This window comes from Hypomesus transpacificus, chromosome 11, assembly GCF_021917145.1.
Source record: "Hypomesus transpacificus isolate Combined female chromosome 11, fHypTra1, whole genome shotgun sequence".
NCBI lineage: Eukaryota > Metazoa > Chordata > Actinopteri > Osmeriformes > Osmeridae > Hypomesus > Hypomesus transpacificus.
Genome location: NC_061070.1, coordinates 4167611 through 4187080, shown reverse-complemented (window position 1 = coordinate 4187080; position 19470 = coordinate 4167611). Strand labels below are relative to the sequence as shown.

General features: G+C 42.8%; 2 protein-coding genes across 6 annotated transcripts; both read right to left on the bottom strand.

Annotated features, from left to right (window-relative positions):
- Nucleotides 1–1712: 1712 nt before the first annotated feature.
- ubtd1a (ubiquitin domain containing 1a) lies at nt 1713–11289 on the bottom strand. 2 transcript variants are annotated; one of them, XM_047030165.1, is made up of 5 exons: nt 10941–11289; nt 10284–10373; nt 3378–3605; nt 2345–2530; nt 1713–1981 (listed from the first exon to the last, which is right to left on the bottom strand). In XM_047030165.1, exons 1-5 carry the CDS (start codon nt 10990–10992, stop codon nt 1767–1769), a joined length of 771 nt encoding a protein of 256 aa, XP_046886121.1. In that variant the 5' UTR covers nt 10993–11289; the 3' UTR covers nt 1713–1766. The 2 variants fall into 2 exon arrangements, with proteins under 2 accessions (XP_046886121.1, XP_046886122.1); XM_047030166.1 differs by lacking the exons at nt 10284–10373; nt 10941–11289 and adding an exon at nt 7589–8275.
- Nucleotides 11290–12313: 1024 nt separating this feature from the next.
- On the bottom strand, nt 12314–19445 carry zdhhc16a (zinc finger DHHC-type palmitoyltransferase 16a). Of its 4 annotated transcripts, none has more exons than XM_047030152.1 (11): nt 18901–19445; nt 18535–18788; nt 17977–18171; nt 15794–15882; nt 15642–15670; nt 14066–14199; nt 13894–13977; nt 13709–13794; nt 13333–13456; nt 13157–13227; nt 12314–12971 (listed from the first exon to the last, which is right to left on the bottom strand). In XM_047030152.1, the coding sequence occupies exons 2-11, from the start codon at nt 18766–18768 to the stop codon at nt 12731–12733; spliced, it is 1287 nt and encodes a 428-aa protein (XP_046886108.1). In that variant the 5' UTR covers nt 18769–18788; nt 18901–19445; the 3' UTR covers nt 12314–12730. The 4 variants fall into 4 exon arrangements, with proteins under 4 accessions (XP_046886108.1, XP_046886107.1, XP_046886109.1 ...); XM_047030151.1 differs by having other exon boundaries at nt 19280–19445; XM_047030153.1 differs by lacking the exon at nt 18901–19445 and having other exon boundaries at nt 12314–13003; nt 18535–18893.
- Between the last annotated feature and the right edge of the window lie 25 nt (nt 19446–19470).

Here is a 19470-nt window from a genome sequence, read left to right as displayed (position 1 = left end):
CAGCGACTCCAGCCTTTAGCATATAAGACATGCTAAAGGATTTATCCCAGCTACAGCTACAGCTTGGTACGGTTAATTAAGATTTTCTGACATGGTTTACAAAGTAAGTCTACTTATATTTTTGTGACTTTTTTACAGTACAGTACAACAGTTACCATGGTCAATGAAACCAGAATTGTCAGACTTTTTTGTTTCATAGATATTTACATTGAAGATTTTGGAGATTGGAGACCCTAAAAGTGAAGTATGCGATTCGGGACAGCCCCAACCTTCCTCAGTCTCCAGCCAGGTTGCCAGTTGGGCATGAGCCCACAGAGACCAAGTTCCACCATCCATGGCAATAGGTATCAGCTCCAGATAAATACTATAGGAGGCTATATAGAACTGTGGCCCAATCAGCATCATTTCCAGACCTTCATTGGACCCCCATTGGACCCAATTCTCCTGTTGAGTAAGAAAAGTACAAATAACTATTATAATTGTTCTGTGGATGATGCCATTACATGTGTGTTGCATGTACATGTTGGAAGATGTATGGACAGGTCATGAAAATTACTGAGGCCTTATTGACAAGAAACATGCTAACTAGGTATGGATGACACCATCCCCCACTATCATTCTCCGGTTTAGGGCATGGTTTTCCTCATCCAGCAGGTGGTGCTGTCTATCAAAGTGTATTTTGATATCCTGTTTATCGACCAAATGTTAATAATGATTGGAAATAAAGAATATTACTGATGTTCATGGATGTAAACATAGTTATTAGTATAGTGTGAACTGTTGAAATATGTGAAAAAAACATTTCTTAAAGTGGATTGTTTTGTAGACAGGACTATAGAGAACAGAGTTCATTCACATTAGAATGTTTATTCACAAAGTCATCAAGGTAAATACACACACTTGAATGTATTGATGAGCATATAAAACTAAAATGGATTGTTTTCTTTACCATATAAAGAGTAAATTAAATCACTCATCAAATTTGATCATATATATACACATCATTGTTCATTTAACATACATTTACAAATATTTACATGAGCACTCATTGAAACAGGTGTGCACATTTCTTCACAACTGTTGCTATCCCTTATACACCCATTGAGACAAAAGTCATAGAAATATTACAAACAGAATGGCTTTTTTCCCATCTGACCATGTGCACACGTCAACATAAAAAAACCCCCACCTAAACAGAATCACAAACCGGGTGACAACATGGAACGAGAGGTTAGAGGTAAAAATATACCCATTTTGTGAAAAACACAGAGACACATAACATTATGTCAATTAACATATTTCATATCGTTTCTTCCCTCCAACGTATAAGTTATAGTGGTGCATCACTGCCATGTCCTGGGGTGGAATACATGACGGGGGGGATAAAAAAGAGGACGTAATACAAAAGTAAACAACGTGAACTCGTTACAAAATTATTTACACACGACTCCTTTGTAGCAAGCATAGATCCAGACCTCAGACAGGATAGGAGTAGCATTAACAATCTAGTGCCCTGATGGCAGCAATAAGTTCCTTTATTGCAATACATGTGTCGGTGTGTGTGTTTGTCTGTGTGTGTCTTTGCAAGTGCATTTATGTCCCATTTCCCACACCATAAAACTCATATCTCCCCCTCCCGCCCTCCCTCCCTCCCATCCACCCTCCCCCTTTCTCTTTCATTCCCTCCCTCCCACCCACCCACTCTCCCCCTACCTCTCCCCATTCTTCCTCCCTCCCACTCCTTCTCTCTTCCTCTTCCTCCCTCCCTAGGTAGCGATGACAGGAGGGTTGGGGTTGACGATGACTTGGACGATGAAGTCTTTCTGGATCTTGGTGTCTTGGAGCCGGGTCTTGTCTGTGAGCAGCTTCCCAGAGAAGAACCACCTCTGGTGGGTGGCGTCAATGTCCTCCTGGACCTCCAGTTGCTTCTTCAGCTGGGAGATGGAGTCGGCCATGGTGGCCGTCAGACGCAGGTCCTTACCTGGCAGAGGCGGGGCCAGATGTTGGTCAGCATGCAGTAACATTAACGTAAAAATACTAAGGTGTCGGTGTTGAATGGATTAATCCAATGAACACTTACATATACACGTGTTGTAATTTTGAGGTTTGTGTGCGTGTATGCGTGCTCATGCATGTATTTGTTGTGTGAGTGTACATCTGCATTAATGCATGTATACATGTGTGTGTGTATTCATGTGAGTATGTGTGTGTCTGTGTTCATGCATTTATTTGTGTGTTTGTATGTGTGTCTGTGTGTATGTCTGTGTTCATGCATGTATTGATGTGTGTGTGTGTGTTTGTGTGTGTGCCTGTTCATCCATGTGTTTGTATTCATGTCTCATACCTGAGGACAGGCGGACCTTCAGCTGGAACTCCTGTTTGACAGGAGGAGGAGGGGCTTGCTTCTCAGGCTTATCTGAGGCCTCGGTCTCATTGGTGCATTCCTTGATGAGGTTGAGGGGCGGGGCCAGTGTGTAGGCAGGGAGCTGGTAGCGGTTGCCCAGCTCGTCGTAGCTCTCCGTCAGTAAGCCTGCAGGACACAGTGGCCGGCAGAACCGTCAGTCACCCACCAGCAGCTCTAATCCCTACCACCATCCCTTCTCTGTCTCTGCCCTCTCCCATGCTCCCAGTTCTCAGCTTTATCTGTAAGCAGGGAATTTAACTTAAATCACCAGAAATGAACAGATTCTCAGTAGTAGAGCATTAGACCCAGGTTCAAATTCCTCCCTGTATGGGGCTTTGGATCAAAGCATCAGCTAAATGAATGCATGATTATTGTGAACGTTCACCACTGTAATGTGATTTGGTGTGACTAGGGACTTTAAGGGATTGTCGATAAACCCTAAATAAGTGCAGGAGGTAGCATTTCACCTACATACACATTAGAGAGGGGATTTTTCCATCCAGCTCTGGCCAGGCTTGGACAGGCCCAGTACATCTGCCTTCTCTGCAGCCTGTGACTGTGGTCATTATGTAACCAGGCAGTAATCTGCTACACACACAGATATCTGCTGCAACAGACTGGGACATTTAGAGAATTATGAAGGCTTCCAGACTCTGGAAACTCTGAAGAATGGGTAATTCTATGTTATTCATTTGTGTGTTGCAGAGAGATAGGTTCATGTGTGTGTGTACAAAAGGAAGAATGGGTTATTTTACGCTGTATTCATCTACGTGTGTTATAGAAGGCCCATTTGTGTGTGTGTGTTCATGTACAGTGTATGGTTTCACAAGGACAAAAAAAGAACAGAAGAAAGGGTTCTGTGTTTCTGTTTGGTATTTATGCACGTGCATGTTACAGTGTGTGTGTGTGTGTGTGTGTGTGTGTGTGTGTGTGTGTGTGTGTGTATGTGGGGAGCACACAAGCATCTCCTCACCGTGCGGCACCGTGATGCAGGCCCCGTCTACGATGGCCTGGGCCAGCTCCAGGTCGTTGACCTCGACCGCCAGCGCTGCAGCTCGAAGCGCGTCCCAGATCTCTTTCCGACCGTCGAACGCCGGGGACGTATCCCAGAATTCATCTCTCTTGCTTCTCAGCTGGCCCTCCGTCATGGGATACTCGCTCTTCCACTTGGGGCTCTCTTTCTTCAGGGGCTCGTTCCGTCCTGACCGAGAACGAGGGAGAGAAGAGAAAATGAGAGTGTGAGGGAGGGAGAGAGACTAGAGTGAGCTAAGGGGAGAGAGAGAGGGACAGGGAGAGAAAGAGGGCACCATCTCCTCAAAACTGGGGACTGAGCTAGATTTAGGCAAGTTGTGACTTTATAAAGTCCGATAGTCACTTTCTTGATCTTGTCGTAAGAGAGAGAAATGCAGGGTTCAGGCTAAAGTTGTGGACAACAGTGACATGTTCTGAAGAGTTAGAGTAACCGTTTAAAGGCCAACTGTGTGAACACTGTATTTTATGCCCACTTTTAAAATATAATGCAGAAAAGCCATGAAAGGCCAAAGTCATTAAGAAGCTCACAGTTCCAAAGTTGTGGCAGTCCTGGAAGACAGCCACAATCGGTAGTCAGATGGCTGAGCGGTGAGGGAGTCGGACTAGTAATCAGAATGTTGCCGGATCGATTCCCCACCAAGCCAAAATGACGTTGTGTCCTTGGGCAAGGCACTTCACCCTACTTGCCTCTGGGAGAATGTCCCTGTACTTACTGTAAGTCGCTCTGGATAAGAGCGTCTGCTAAATGACTAAAATGTAAATCTTACATTCTCACGTACGACAGATGCTAGACAGAACTTCACATTCTGCACGTTAACTGAAATGTGACCAGGAAGAAACTCCTGAGTTAGAAGGATAAGCAGCATCTGCCATGAAGCTCTCAAGAATTAAGACTTAAAGACTGACAGTAGAATTACAGTACACGCCAAGAATTATGTAATAGCACATTGAAAGGCAGCAGGACAGTAAAAATAGGCTAAACCAGATTTGTCAGATAGCTAATAGCACAGGTCCAACAACACCTGCTTGTTGCTGCCCGCAGTCTTCCAGTGGGTTGCCAGGTTGGCTTTAGCCCCACCACTGTTTTAGGGTTGCTTAGTTGCTCAATGCCTGCATACACAGATGAGGAGGAGTGAGTGTATGAGTGTGTGTAAGAGAGTGTGTGTATCTCCTCAAACTATTCTCAAACTATTCTATTTTACCACAAAAAACACTAGGTACAAGTGTATGAGAGACAGTCCACCACACATGTAAACCAAGCGGAGGTCAGACAAGGACAGACAGGCTCATCTTAGAGGGAAGCCTCTCACTAAGGAGCTTCAGCTGGCAGGGCCACACACACACACATACGGACACACTCCTGCATTGCCTCTAAACCCACAATCTAATATTAAAAAGGAATGATTATGTCCTGTCTACATCGAGAGAGCTGCTCTAGTCTGCTCTGCCCTGTCTACATCCAGAACAGTCATGAGGGTGCAGACACAGTACTGCGAAGGTCATTTTGATTCCCAGAGGGAGGAAAATCAAAGTGATTATTTATAGTGCAGTGGATTATTGCACACAAGCAACACACACAGGCCTGGACACACTGGTTCATGCACACACATAGTAACTCACACAGGTTCACACACACAAAGAAGCGCACATACCCAGGCTCACACACACACACACCACAGTGGATTAAAGACAGTAATCGGGCACCACATAACAGGATTTAACCCCCATTGTTCCACAAGGCATGGCTTGGGGAGATGAGAACTGCGTGGACACAGTGACACGGGACTCAATTCTGTGAACCTGCGTATTTCAAACTAAGCAACTAGGACAAGACTCCGATACAACATCTTCACATACAACTTCCACAACCACTCAATGCACACAGTTAAACAGGGCTGAGGAAAACAGAAGGCCCTCACGCCACAGTTTCTTCCCTTCCGCTGTTAGCCTCCTCATCAAGGCCAAGAGTTCATACTGACTTCAATGACTTCATGTCTTAAAACAATTTGCATTTTGCACTACATTCAATTCCTGTAATATTTGTATTTTATATTGTAAATTGGCAACTTAGATTTTATTTTATGGCAACTTAGATTTTATTTTATTGTATATTTTATTTTATTTGTATTCCACTTAGTATTGCTAGTTTATGTATCCTTAGTATAGTTAGACCACATATTTAAATTTAAGATTCCTATCTGTTTATTGTATGCACCTCCCTGCCAAAGCAATTCCTTGTCTGTGCAAACTTTCATGGCGAATAAATCCCTTTCTGATTCTGAAATGGAGCAAGTCATGTTTGTCATGATGAATCAATGTCATGTTTGGATATATAGCTTGGTACAGTCAAATATCACAACATTTCCTGGTTTTAGATAACTATGATTAAACAGAGGGGGAAAGGGCTACCCCGGGCCAGAAACCAACCACCAAAATACTGTTAGAACTATAACCTTCTGATTCTTGATTTTATTCTGCCATTTCTATATCCTACACTCTTTGTATGTCATTTTGGATAAAAGCATCAGTTAAATTACTGAAATGTCAAATGTAATAAAGCAGACATCAGGTGAATTTGATAACCACACAATCAAACAAGAGGACAGTTTGCTTGATTAGGATGACTGTCACGTGGTAAAACGTTCCTTTGTGAGTCTGTGTTCAATTCATGTGCTAATCACCACCTTCTTTTTGGCAAAAACTGAATGAGGCTGGTCACTCATGTCATTCATCTCCTACATGCAGCTAACCAGTCCAGAGGAGAGAGAGGAGGTCAAAACTCATTACTAGCTACAGATTAGATCCGAGGGCTACATGGAAGGATTTCCTAAATCATGTTGTCATACCACAAGGCACTCTGGAAGGTATGATCTGACAACACTTTTTTTTTTAGGGGTTTTAGGAGAACTTTCACAAGCAGAATGTCAAACATTTATTTTGCAATAACTATAAACCAGGCAGATAACCAACAGGCAGTCAGAAAATTAGCAGACAACAAATGGGCAGTCAACAAGCAGAAGGACGTTCACCTAGATTTCTCATAAGAGAAAACCAGTTCCACAGTGAATCAGTGTAGCTACATCCATTAGCCATGCCCTTGTTAGAAGGGGGAGGGCCAAGGGCACACCAAACACAGCCGATCAGAGATTGAGCAACTGGAACTCTATATAGTCCAGATTATACTACCTACTTAATCCAGTCATCCTGCCATACCAAAAGCATCCTGTGATAGGACTCTCATGGATTATGTTTCATGCTTGTTGCTGCCAATGCCATTAGTCTGTCAATTAATCTGAAGTGAAAATGTTTCATATTTCCATATTTACTTTTTAAATATGACCTTTTTACTCCTGGTGGGCTGGTACAGAGAGAAAATATTTGATTGATTCCTCCCTCAACTACCTAGCCTTCTCTCTGAAATACAGGTTGCTGGTGCAGCCGCACCTATTAACAGAGTGCGTCTCTGGTAAAAAACAACAACAGATGAACAGATGAATGGCCAAACTAAGTTAGCACTACTACTACAAGGCCCTACTCAGTGCCTTATGTAAGAATAATTTGGTTGTAGAAGAGTTTATAGAATTTATATACAAAATATAGCGCACAATATTTCGAGAATAATGCACACTGACTATATCTCCTGTCAGATCACTCCATGGAAAGTTAATCCAGTTGGATGTGATGTTTTTCTACTGTAATTGTAAACAGGGGTTTTCAGACATGAAGATTAATGATCCTAATGCCTTGTTGATGCAAAAAAAGAAAAAATTGATACGCTCTTATAACAGCCAGATATTTTCATATTTCCCTCAGCGAGACCTGCTGTATGGTAGGCTATATTTAACAACAACAGATGGTCTGTGACAGAGCTATGCAAAAGAGAAGTAAAACTTCTCTTTTTCTCCTTTTCAAATAGACGCTTATAGACTTCGGAACATTGCCTAAATTTAATGAAAGAAAGGATCTTTGATTTATAATAACATAGCTAACGTAAAAAAAGATCTCCTTTCTAGCACTTGACAAATATGGCTAACATTTCTGTGTAGCCTTTGTGCCTGTGTTCCTGTGACAAAATAAAATGAGAAAGGTACACAAACAAACAGTATTTTTTCTTTTTTTAAATCAAGACTGCTTTAATATATCCAGACTCACGTTTCAGCACCACCTTGATGGGTGATTGAGAGGGGTGATACGTGTGGTAGTCTCTGGAGTTAGCTACTCCCATGTTGTCCTCCTCTCAGCTCCTGACTTCTCAGTTTCTTGCTTCTGTCGGATGTCAAATTCACTTCCTGTTAATTCCTGCTTTCTGTTGTGTCTCAGAATGATGTGCTGAGGCTATGCTCTCAGTAACTCAGACACTCCTGACTCCAGGCACCGTTATGTGCTAATGATGTCAAGTTGTCCTCCTCTCAGAACCTAACTGCAGTTATGCTGGTGCTGGTGTACGCTGAGTGAAGTAGAGGTTATGCAGTCAAGGTAATCAGGTGAAAGATCCCACCATCTGCTGTGGTTTCCCACAGCAGGGAGGCTATGGTGACACGACACTTCCCCAGTTACTTCTAACCCGCCCTGTCAATTATCGTACCTCTTCTAATAAGCAATCCAAGAAAAAATCTGGCTCAATTTATGGCCAATATGTTGGAGGAGGAGATGGTTAAGAAAAACCACGATAGGTTACGTTTAAAGTCCACGTTAGCTCTCCTAGCTACTCTTAAAGCTTTACACAACAAGCCTAATCCAATCAGTGTTATTCAGAGGCAAGGGGTTAGAAATAACCAGGGGTTAAAGTGGTAAACAAGAGGATGGAAAGGTAAAGCCTGGTCAGACGACTATAATTGTCTCTTTGGACAGCCCTCACTGACAGTTTCTAGGTAGAGTCATGTACTAGAACTAGACAGTACAGTACACATGCTGGCTCAGCAATGCGGCAGACTGTTTATAGGGGAGTTTGCGGCACAAAGGTCAAACACAGAGAAGTTAAAGCCTGGTCTCGGAGATGAAACACTCTCGGTCCATGTCTGACAAACAGAGAGGTCCTCCTACTCCAACACAGTGAATGAGTGATGCTGCTCTGTAGTGAGTTTTACAATACTTTAGCTCTGTGATTCCCAGAGAGGACAGACTGGGATTCATCGCAATTTGACAGACAACCTCCCCCCTTCTCACTTTGCAAACTGTGATGTTGTTCTTGTCTGCATTCTTGTATTACATAAGGTATACTGTATATGCATTAATAAAGTTGATATGATGCTATTATTGCAATGCCTTGTAAATAGATATTCCTTTGCATTAGCCACGATGACACTTTTAGAACAGTGCACTTCTTCTATTCTTGCCAGGGAGATGTGCCGTACCAACTTTAGGCACTGTTTGTACATCGTTTTGGATAAAGGTGTTGGCTAAGTGAATAAATGTTCATGTGTACCTTGCTGTGACATTTCTACAAACTGTTTACTTATACAATTTACTCAACCTGTCAAAAAGCCTATTTAACATTGACTAAGCCTCCTCTTAAGCCTATAACAGTTATAAACTAGTGCGGTCAAACGATTAAAATGTTTAATTGCGATTAATCGCATTAATGTCATAGTTAACTCGCGATTAATCACAATTAATCGCACATTTGTATCTATTCTAAATGTCCCTTGATTTCTTTTTGTCCCATTCTTTTTTCAAATTGTAATGCTCTTATCAACATGGAAAAGTGGTTCGGATTGCTTCGTGCAAATATTTTTTGTTATTGAAAACAACATTGCAATCGCCTGGCTTTGACGAGGGGGCGGAGAATTCGCATCATCTGTGTGCTTGGCCATCAAGTGGTATTTCAGACTGGACGTGCTGCGATGATAGCTCAGTTTACAACGACAAAACACACAGATCACTTTGGTCTTGTCAATGGAACCATTTGGCAACTTTTTAAAAGTAAACTTTCCATTCAGAATCTTATTGGCATCCATTTCGGCGTCTCGCGCTCGCCATCAACTCAAAACGTAACGTTAACCTACTACCAGAGAATGTCTCATATCCGTAAACGGGCTCTGCTACTACGCTTTAGCCAGATCGCAAGCCAAACAAGTGTGTGGCGTGCCTGTTGTTTTGTTTCCGGTCTAGCTAGATCCGGTGTGGTGTTGTAGTTTTTCTAACTTCGGTAGTTGTTGCAACAGCATGTGAAAAAAAACTACAAAGTTTGCTAGGCCAAAAAGAGCGTTAATCGCGCGATAAAAAAATTGACGCCGTTAATTTGGGTTTGCGTTAACGCCGTTAATAACGCGTTAAACTGACAGCACTATTATAAACCTGAAGATTGGGAGTTGTTTCTTAGTGGCTTTTCTAAAGAACAGGTGTTATTATTACCGTAAGACTATTTCTGAAAGTTGTTGTCCAGACTAGTATGCTATCTTTAGAATGAACCTGGGTCATGTCATTATGAGGGGAAGACTGCTTTAATGCGTTTACTGTAGCATCAGCAGAACGAGTTAAAGTAAATATTACAGGTGGACACTGTTAGCCCAGTGTAGCATGAATCCATTCATGCAGGAACAAGACTAAGACATTTAGTCTTAAGACATTTGGTACGTCCCCCCCAAAACACACACACGCACGCACACAAACTAGCCCTGAATTATCTTGACCAGCCCAAATTCCCTCCTGCTTCAAAGCCCATCTTGCTTACATCTTCTCAACATACAACAGTGCCCAAATAACTTTTTTAAATATTTTTAGATTTGAAATAAGTATGTAATTGGCCACAGGTGAGAAGTTACTGGGCAACGTTGTTTTGCAGCTCTGTTAGAGCTGGGGTGGGGATTTGTGAGGGATAAACTGACGTTATATCAGAGCATCTTACCTCCACGTTTTCTGGTCCTAGCAGTGTTTTGAGCCGTCCCTCCTTGTCCGTCCATGCGGTTCCGTCCAACACACCCACCCATGACAGATCCTACAGCCCAATACATCGGATCACTAACAATCTTCTACTAATAACCACCACAGTTGAGGTTGGTAAAGCTAAATAAATGGCATTGACAGAAACCATAATATGATTTTAATATATCTAATTAGTTTGCCATTGTAACCATAATGTTGGATGGGGATGCTGTGAATTAACCGACACAAACATGAATGTGATACACGATCTGAAACTTTATGAGAATGACTGTGAAGACTTAGTTGGACTGCACTGTCAAGCCTGCACTGTCACATGTAAATCCACTTGACTGTCACCACAGCAACGTTAATCTGACAAGGATCAATTCAGGGCAATCTCCCTCGTCAATCCAATGTTACTTACATTTACTCAATAAAAACTATCCTTAAACACATAGTTGCACATAATATAAATAATTAAAAATGCGTGAAAATGCAGTAATTCTTGAATGCCTTGAATACTTTAGCTACATTTCTAAACTAGCAAACTTTAGCTACTGTAGCTAGCTAAGCAGCCAACAGTATTGAAACAAGAGTTTTTGGATATCACCGATATAGCCTACTACATATTTTTGCCTACCTGAGATCCATTCTGCTATGTTATGCATTCGTCTGCAGTTGGCTTGCCACATCCGATCTCTGCTTAAGTTATGACAGGAACCAGTCGGTACGTGGAAGAGAACGAGTCAACTAGTGGTGTCACCTTTCGGACAATGTGTAGCCTTGCTTTCAAACTCAGTGGTCCCACGGACAAACCAGGCGTCCAAACAAAATCTAGCTCTATTCTATTAGGTGTGAAGAGTGCTAGTTCAACATACAATATGTTTCCAAAATCCTCCCAAAACTATGGTAAGAACCTAGTTGGAGGCTTCATCACCACAATCCTCCTACATGCAGTTTGTTTGCAGCATCCTCAAATCCCTCTGGTTTGACTCAGGGCCAAGCTAATCTGATACGCAAGCGCAAGGCCACAGCCAACCTGGCACCAGTTAGAATCCACAAGAAGCATCCAATGATGCTATTGCAAAAATCGTATTTCTTATATAAACTATTACATTCTATTGTGTATATTCAAATGAATCTGTTTAATGAAAATGTATTACTATTCGGTGTTCAATGGGCGAATGTAAAGCCCTCTGTGACATTGTAAAAAGGGCTATAACCAACAAATACAGTTTGATTCAATTTAAGACAAACATTATTTTTGTCATTATATTTTTCTCTAATCTAACCAAGAGCCAGGACTCAATTTCTATGAATAATTATTGAGCCACACAACCACTTGTCCAATATCAACCTCTGCTGGAGACTTGAAAGGAGCTTGGTGGTGTGTTTGTGTGTGTGTGTGTGTGTGTTTCACTTTCTCTCTCTCAGTCTAGGTTGGTATATTGGTTGGTATGAGTGTGTAGATCATAGATAAAACTAATCTCTTCTAATCCTTTGTCTGTCATGGCTGCCTGACCAAACACCCCAGAACATTGAGAGACTTGTTGCTCTTGTAGGTTAGCTATAATGAAGTTAACTTTTGAACTCTTGTACTCGCTCTGAAATATTTTGCTGTTGATTGTTCTTCTACAGGTACAGTCTTGCACTTTTTGGGGCTCATGTTGTTTACATTTGTAACTTGTTTAACTGCATGTAGGGGTCTGCCCTTTGGCACTTGTTTAGTTTTTCACAATGTAAGCTTCATGTTTTGGCTGCTTGCAATGTTTGGGACTACCTCGTTGTTATGATCAGTGACCTATGCTCTTTTGTAAAGCTCTCTCTTGGAAGTCGCTTTGGATAAAAGCGTCTGCTAAATAAATAAATGTAAATGTAAGAACATAGTTGTGTTTGAGTCAGACTACCACCATACAGTGTGTGTGTGTGTGTGTGTGTGTGTGTGTGTGTGTGTGTGTGTGTGTGTGTGTGAGTGAGCGAGCGAGCAACAGCAAAAACAAAACATTTGTGAAATATGATAAAAAGTATTCCTTTTATTTAAAGACACATGTAAAAACAAATCTGCGGTAAGGTTTCAAGAAAGCACAGCTTCATTCAGGTGTTGGCAATCAGACAGTCAACATAACATAATTGAGAAGTATTATGGAGTGCTGTGCTGTGCTGTGCTGGGCTGTGCTGGGCTGTGCTGAAAGAAAGCAATCGGGAAGACCAGTAGAGTTGCACTGGGCTTGGTCAATAACGGCCCCTGCAGGAATTAAATCCACAGCCTCAATACTGGGAGAACATTTCTCTTATAAAAAATGCCATCTAAATCCAGATGTGTCTCTACTTCTGCAATGGTCAGACTTGGAAGTAGCAACAAAGATAATGTTCTCTATGTCTGCAAGATTTCTTTCTCCCACATTTCATCTTGGTCACAATATTCTCTTGTTATCTCTCTCTCCCAATCTCTTTGCCTCTGTGAATGGAAGTAGCCCTTGCTGGTCTCCTTGCTCTCCAGCCCAAACCCACATTGTTAGCCGTCAGGGAGTTCACTAGGCTGGCTGAAAGGAGCAGTGGCTTCTGGGAGTAGGAGCAGGAGGAGTCTGTGGAGTCAGGGGTCATACTGGCATCATCTCCTTTTTGATTGGATAAATGTCCCAGGTCATGCCGTTTCCCTGAGGGGTGTGTCCTGAGGGCAGGAGCACCCGTGTCAACCAATGTCTGCAGAGACGAAAAAGGGAGGAAGAGAGCGACAGTGGAGACAAATGGAGGGATGCAAGTAAACAGGGAGAAGAAAGACAAAGGGAGGGAGAATGAGTATGTATTGATGGGTTCATGTGAGGGGCCCTGTAAAGGCCAGCAGAGGCAGCTCACCTTCGTCTCTCTACACCAAAGAACACCTTCCAGTTGTTCAAGCGGCCGTAATCAAAGGGGTTTTTGTACACCTGAAGAGCGAGAAAAACAGAAAATTGGCGATTAAATCAATGAGGTGTCAAAATAGGGCCTAATACTGTTATTTAAACCAACAGTGTGTGTGTGTGTGTCCTCACCCTGCCTCTTTTAGCCAAGCGTTGGGTCTCTTTGCTGTTGATGTGTCTCTCTATGCTGGTCTCGCCTCTAGATATGAGCACTGCGTGCCATATAGTCAGGCCTCCCAAGGTAACTGCCACTGTGCTGCAACCAATCACACAAGCTTTTACTGGCTGTTACCCAATTAAAATTGAAGATACTATTGGTGTAGTATGCACACAAGTGCTTTCTCACTGGCACCAGATCAGAATTCCAAACACTACAGGGGTAGTATGAGCTTGATTTCCTTTCTCAGAGAGTACTATTTAAAGATGTTGTTACAATACATACAATAACACCACTCCTCTATAAAGTTATGCAGCATCCGTGTAGAGCATACGGCGCAGTGGGGCCCACCTGGTCAGAACCCACATGTAGATGATGCTCTTGTGAAACATCTTTTCCTTGAAGGTGTAGGGAGGTGCAGGCGTCTGGTAGTTAGTCTGAAGGACAGCAACAGAACAAGAACATCCACAATCTCAGTGCACATGAAAGGAGGGGAGAGACGGAGAGTGGGGAGAGACAGAGAGTGAGGATATTACCTGCCCAGGGGGAAGGATTCCTATGAGTGGTCCCATCCCAGTTACTGGTACTCCTGGTTTCTCTGCATCCATATGTTTAAAGCGCTACACACAAATTTCACAGTCAAACATATGGGCAAAACATCCTCCTGCTGTGTGTGTGTGTGTGTGTTTGAGTGTGTGTGATTCTCACCTCTATAGCGCTGTATGCATCCATGAACAGGTTCCTCCCACTGATGCTGCAGTAAACACAGCCCATCGTCATGAAGAGGCAGAAGCAGAAAAAGTAGCGGTGGTTTAAATGGCCCACGCAGTTATTTAACCAGGCTGCACAGGTGCTGGAGTTAAGGCCTGCACATGTTTATTAACTATTTGTATGTCACTCGGATAAAAGCATCTGCTAAGTGAATACATTGCCATGTAGAATCGAAGGAGGAACAATCACAAAACCATTACTGTTAGGAAGGAAACAGAATGATCATTACTCAACATCTACAATTCATATGGTTATTTGTGTGACATGTTTACATTTAGGTTTCTATTGCTGTGGTTTCGGCAAATCTTGATAACGATTGCGTCGGACGCAGAACAACATTCCCGTCAAAGTGAATGACCAACTGGTTTGAGAAGAATGACGGCATTGAAGTGAAAGATATAAGCTACACACAAAACACTCAGACATGCCTGGAGTACTGCTTTAGGAGAACTACTCTAATGCGCAACTACGCAGTATACTGTATGTGTATTTACACACTAATGAAATAAAACATTATGACCACCTGCTGGATATGCTGTTGGTCTTTCAATGGACGCCAAAACAAGTGCATCACAAATCAACTTGAATCCTTCATCATTTTCCTCAAACCATTCCCAAACAATGTGTACAGGTGGCAGGGTGCATTATCCTGCTGAAAGTGGCCAGAGACAACAGGGAATCCCACTGAAAGAATGGCCAGACTAGGAGTTATTCCTGCAGAACATTGCAGAGAAAATCACACTCCCTCTAGTGACTTGTCGTCTTCCAATAGTGCACCCTGGTGCCATCGCCTCCCCAGGTAAACGGTGCACATATTTCACGACCATCCACGTGATGTAGAAAAAAGGGACTCATCGTACCAGGTGACCATCTTCCACTGTTCCAAGGTCCAGCTCTGATCCTTGTGTGCCCATTGTAGGCTCTTTCGACGGTGAAAAGGGGTCACTACGGGGACTCTGACCAGTCTGCGGCTACGCAGCCCCAAACAAACCATAATTTACATTTTCTGTGATTTGTGCCACAGCAGATCTTTTGTTGGTTCGGACCAGACAGGATAGCCTTTGTTGCAATCGCACAACAATGAGCCAGGGATTCCCAACACCCTGTTGCCAGTTTGTGGTTTGTCCCTTGGACGACTGGCGGTAGTTACTCACCACTGACCACCAGGAGCGTCGTCTGGCCATGACAATTTGGCACTTAAAGCTCTCAGGTCTTGACTCCTCCTTCCCATTTCTACAACATCCTACAGGTTGACTACAACAAGTGATTGTTTTCTTACTCATCTTACCTACCCAGACCTTGACGTGCCCTTGTTTGAAGAGTGGTCATAATGTTTCAGCTCATCAATGTGTTTATCCTTATTGTTACTGTGCTAAATGTTTAAAAACCCTGGCTGTATCCAACATGAGCATACTTTATGCATCCTTTCAACCAATTAAGACATCTTTGATCGTATTGTGTGAGCAGCAAACTCAGGACTGTTGCTTGCTTGGTGACTCATTGACAAGGATACGACAGTGGTGGTCCATTTTCAGAATGCACCTGTAGGAGAAAGGTTTTGGGTAAGAAGCAAGTAAAACGACAAACTGATCTTCCCATGTCTGGTGACCTTTAACCTTTCACCATATCCAACCCAGGTAACCAGTAGAGAAGCTGACGCCTTACGTGTTGCAAATCCCACAGTGGTGAGTCCTGGCTGGTTTAGGAATGATGCACTTCTTACAGACGGACACAAACGGAACATCGTTTTTCACCTTAAAAAGATTAAAGGTTTGCATGAGGATAGAAGCTGAGTGGATGTTGTGTACTTTTCTCTACAGGGCTGCAGTGGGGTATCCTCTTCTCCTGTGATCCAACTCAATGTGTACAATGCTGATGCTGCACTGTGTTTTGTAACCACAGGTCCTCTGCATTAACTACTGCAACACTGTTAGAACTGACATACTTTTGACATACTTTGCATGTCACTTAAAGATCCCATGACATGCTGTTTTTGGATGCTTTTATATAGGCCTTAGTGGTCCCCTAATACTGTATCTGAAGTCTCTTTGCTGAAATTCAGCCTGGGTGCAGAATAACAGCCACTACGAGCAGTCCCACAATGAGCTTTCCTCAGGACGTGCCGTTTCTGTATCTTTAAATGCTATGAGGAAGAAAGAGGCGGGGCTAACTGCCATGCTTCGGTGGTTTGCAAGCAATGATGTCTCTCGAGGAAAAACCAATATCACGTTCGCACGGTCGTAGCTCATTTTCTTTTTGGTGGGCCAAATTCTCTGTGCGGGCAAAGCAGAGAAAGGGGGAGGTAACCTTCCCTCTCATGACACCATAAGGACAAGATTTTCAAAACCGAGCATTTAAGCTTTCATTTTCTCAAAGGCTTGGTTTACTACGGTGGCCCTGAAGTGCAAACCACACCCCCTAATATGAGTACATCCCCCAAATGAAAATACTCCCCCCCAATACGAGTCAACTCCCCCCAAATCGGATGACTTGTTCACCTCCCCCCAATACAAAAACCTGCTCCCCCCCAATACGAGTCAACTCCCCCCAAATCGGATGATTTGTTCACCTCCCCCCAATACAAAAACGCGCTCCCCCAAATGGAAAACGACATTACATGAACTCAAAAACACATTACATTAACTCTGAACGGAAAGGGTAGGTACTACACTTTAGCGCTGATTGGATGCAGTAGGCTAACTAACAAGAAATAAGAAATTAATCGACAGAAGTACAAAATGCAATAGCCTGGCAGAGTTACGTGCACCAAAACATTTGTTTGGCTATCGAAGAATGTAGCAAATAGTAGGCTACTTAGGCAAAAGTATTTTGAGTTAAATGTAAAAATCGATAGCCAAACAACTATCCTGGTCCACATTACCCTGTCATTGTGGCATTTAATTCTTCTGTAGTGGACTATTAGTTTTTTCTTCTGAAAAGTCCTGCTTCCTTCAACTGCGTTTTTAGCGTGCGCACAGGCTACATATTGTGAAACGTTAACAGCAGATCTAAGATTATTTCATAGGAATGACCCTGATTAAAATAAAGAGTAGTGTATTGACTCTGAATTGTAAACATTAATGTTTCCTCTTTCCTTCCAATCAAAACGATTAAGTTCATGATAATGACAGAGTTACGTGGACTAGTTGTTTGGCTATCGATGTTTACGTTTAACACTGCAATTTATGCTTTTGCATACATAGCCTATGCTACATGCTTCGATACCCAAATAAATGTTCTGGTGCATGTAACTCTGTCAGGCTATTGCATTTTGTACTTCTGTCAATCAATTTCTTATTTCTTGTCAGTTAGCCTACTGCATCCAATCAGCGCTAAAGTGTAGTACCTACCCTTTCCGTTCAGAGTTGTTCAGATGTAATGTGTTTTTGAGTTAATGTAATGTCGTTTTCCATTTGGGGGAGCGCGTTTTTGTATTGGGGGGAGGTGAACAAGTCATCCGATTTGGGGGGAGTTGACTCGTATTGGGGGGGGAGCGCGTTTTTGTATTGGGGGGAGGTGAACAAGTCATCCGATTTGGGGGGAGTTGACTCGTATTGGGGGGGAGTATTTTCATTTGGGGGATGTACTCATATTAGGGGGTGTGGTTTGCACTTCAGGGCCACCGTAGTTTACACCTATCAAAATGTTTAGCCACTGCGGGACCAAAGGCAGGCAAGGGGAACTCATTAATGTTCAATAACCTGCTTAAGTGAAATTTTCATGTCATGGAACCTTTAAGATTAAAGAGTCTGCTAAATTATTTTATATGACAAGAAACCCTTTTCTGCATGAAATGTTTTGCATGAATTACGACTGATGACTGGTCGAAAGATGGACTGATTCCTTACCGTGGGTGGGTACCCAGGGGCTGTCTTAGTGGCTTTGTAGTAGTGGAAGACGATCATGACCAGGTTCCAGTGTCCATAGCAGATATGCCAAGCGATCCAGGGTGGAGAGTAGGTAGTCAGAACCATAGGTATCAAAATCAAGTAAGCTATCAGCAGGATGGAGCTTGTCAGGATCACCACAAGGAACACAAAGACCTGAGGGAAAGAGAGACAGAGAGAGAACAAGGGGAAGGGAAAGGGAAAGGGGGGGGGGGGGGGGGTAGGGAAGATAAGTAAAGTTTTGTTTCAAAGAGGAACACAAAATATAGTTCCGACACACCTTCACCTGTTTGCATTCTCATATTAAAGGGTGCAATTAGCGACAGTAAACACAAACAAACACATTTACATTTAGTCTTTTAGCTTATCCAGAGCGACTTACAGTAAGTACAGGAGTGCCTTGCCCTAGGACACAACGTCATTTCGCACGGCCAGGAATCGAACCGGCAACCTTCTGATTACAAGCCCGATTCCCTAACCGCTCAGCCACCTGACTCCTAAACACAAACACAAACTCACCATTCCAAACCATCGTGTGACGTAATCGACCAACCAGAAAACAGGTTCGAACAGCGAGTCAAAGACCACATCTGAGTTGGTTAGAGAGTTGAAGCAGAGGGAGTGGACCAGCAGTCTGAGGTAGGCCCATCTCTCCCTCAGCCACAGGGGCAACCTGCTACGCCCCCTACGGGTACACATACGCAACCGCACCCAGCGTAGGAACAGGAGCACAGAGCTGGGGCACAGCCTCATTCTGCTCCTGGAATTCACACCTACACAAAAACACACACACGATAACAATGCACCCACAAACTCAGATCTGTAACATCTAAACATGCGTATCTGTCATCTGTCAGTCACACCATAAAGATACAATAGTCTTACCGAAGTGAAGCTAGCGAGGCAGGCAATTCGATTGCCCAACACACTACCTGCAATTGAAGAGGCTTTTCTTCATTCCAGTCAAAGGCTAGCCGGGAGGAGTAGCCCGGGTGGAGTTACTCGGCAGAATTTGAGCGCACCTCCACATAATAATTATTTTGGTTGTGTTTTTTTTGTTTTTCAAGCATCGGTAAGAAAACATTTCAGTCGAATAAAAGAATACATATTCATCCATTTGGCTGCACTGAATCGCACAAAACCCAATGTAATCCCGTTTTTTTAAACGCATAATCTACCCTGTCAGCACACCAAATGTTTTGTCGAGCAACACAGATTATTAGAAACCGCTGTACATTCCAGATGCGCACATACATTTACATACTTTTCTAGGATCGCACTTCAGTTGTGTGAAAAGACACATCCTTGCACGCCATGGTACAGATTTTAATTGGGATGTAGTTTCCAAATGATGAAAATAATGCAAAACCACAATGCTAGATCCGTCCTTAGCCTATCATGAAAGTTTTCAATAAACACGCTTGCGCAGTGCCGAGTTGTATCATGGTAGATTGT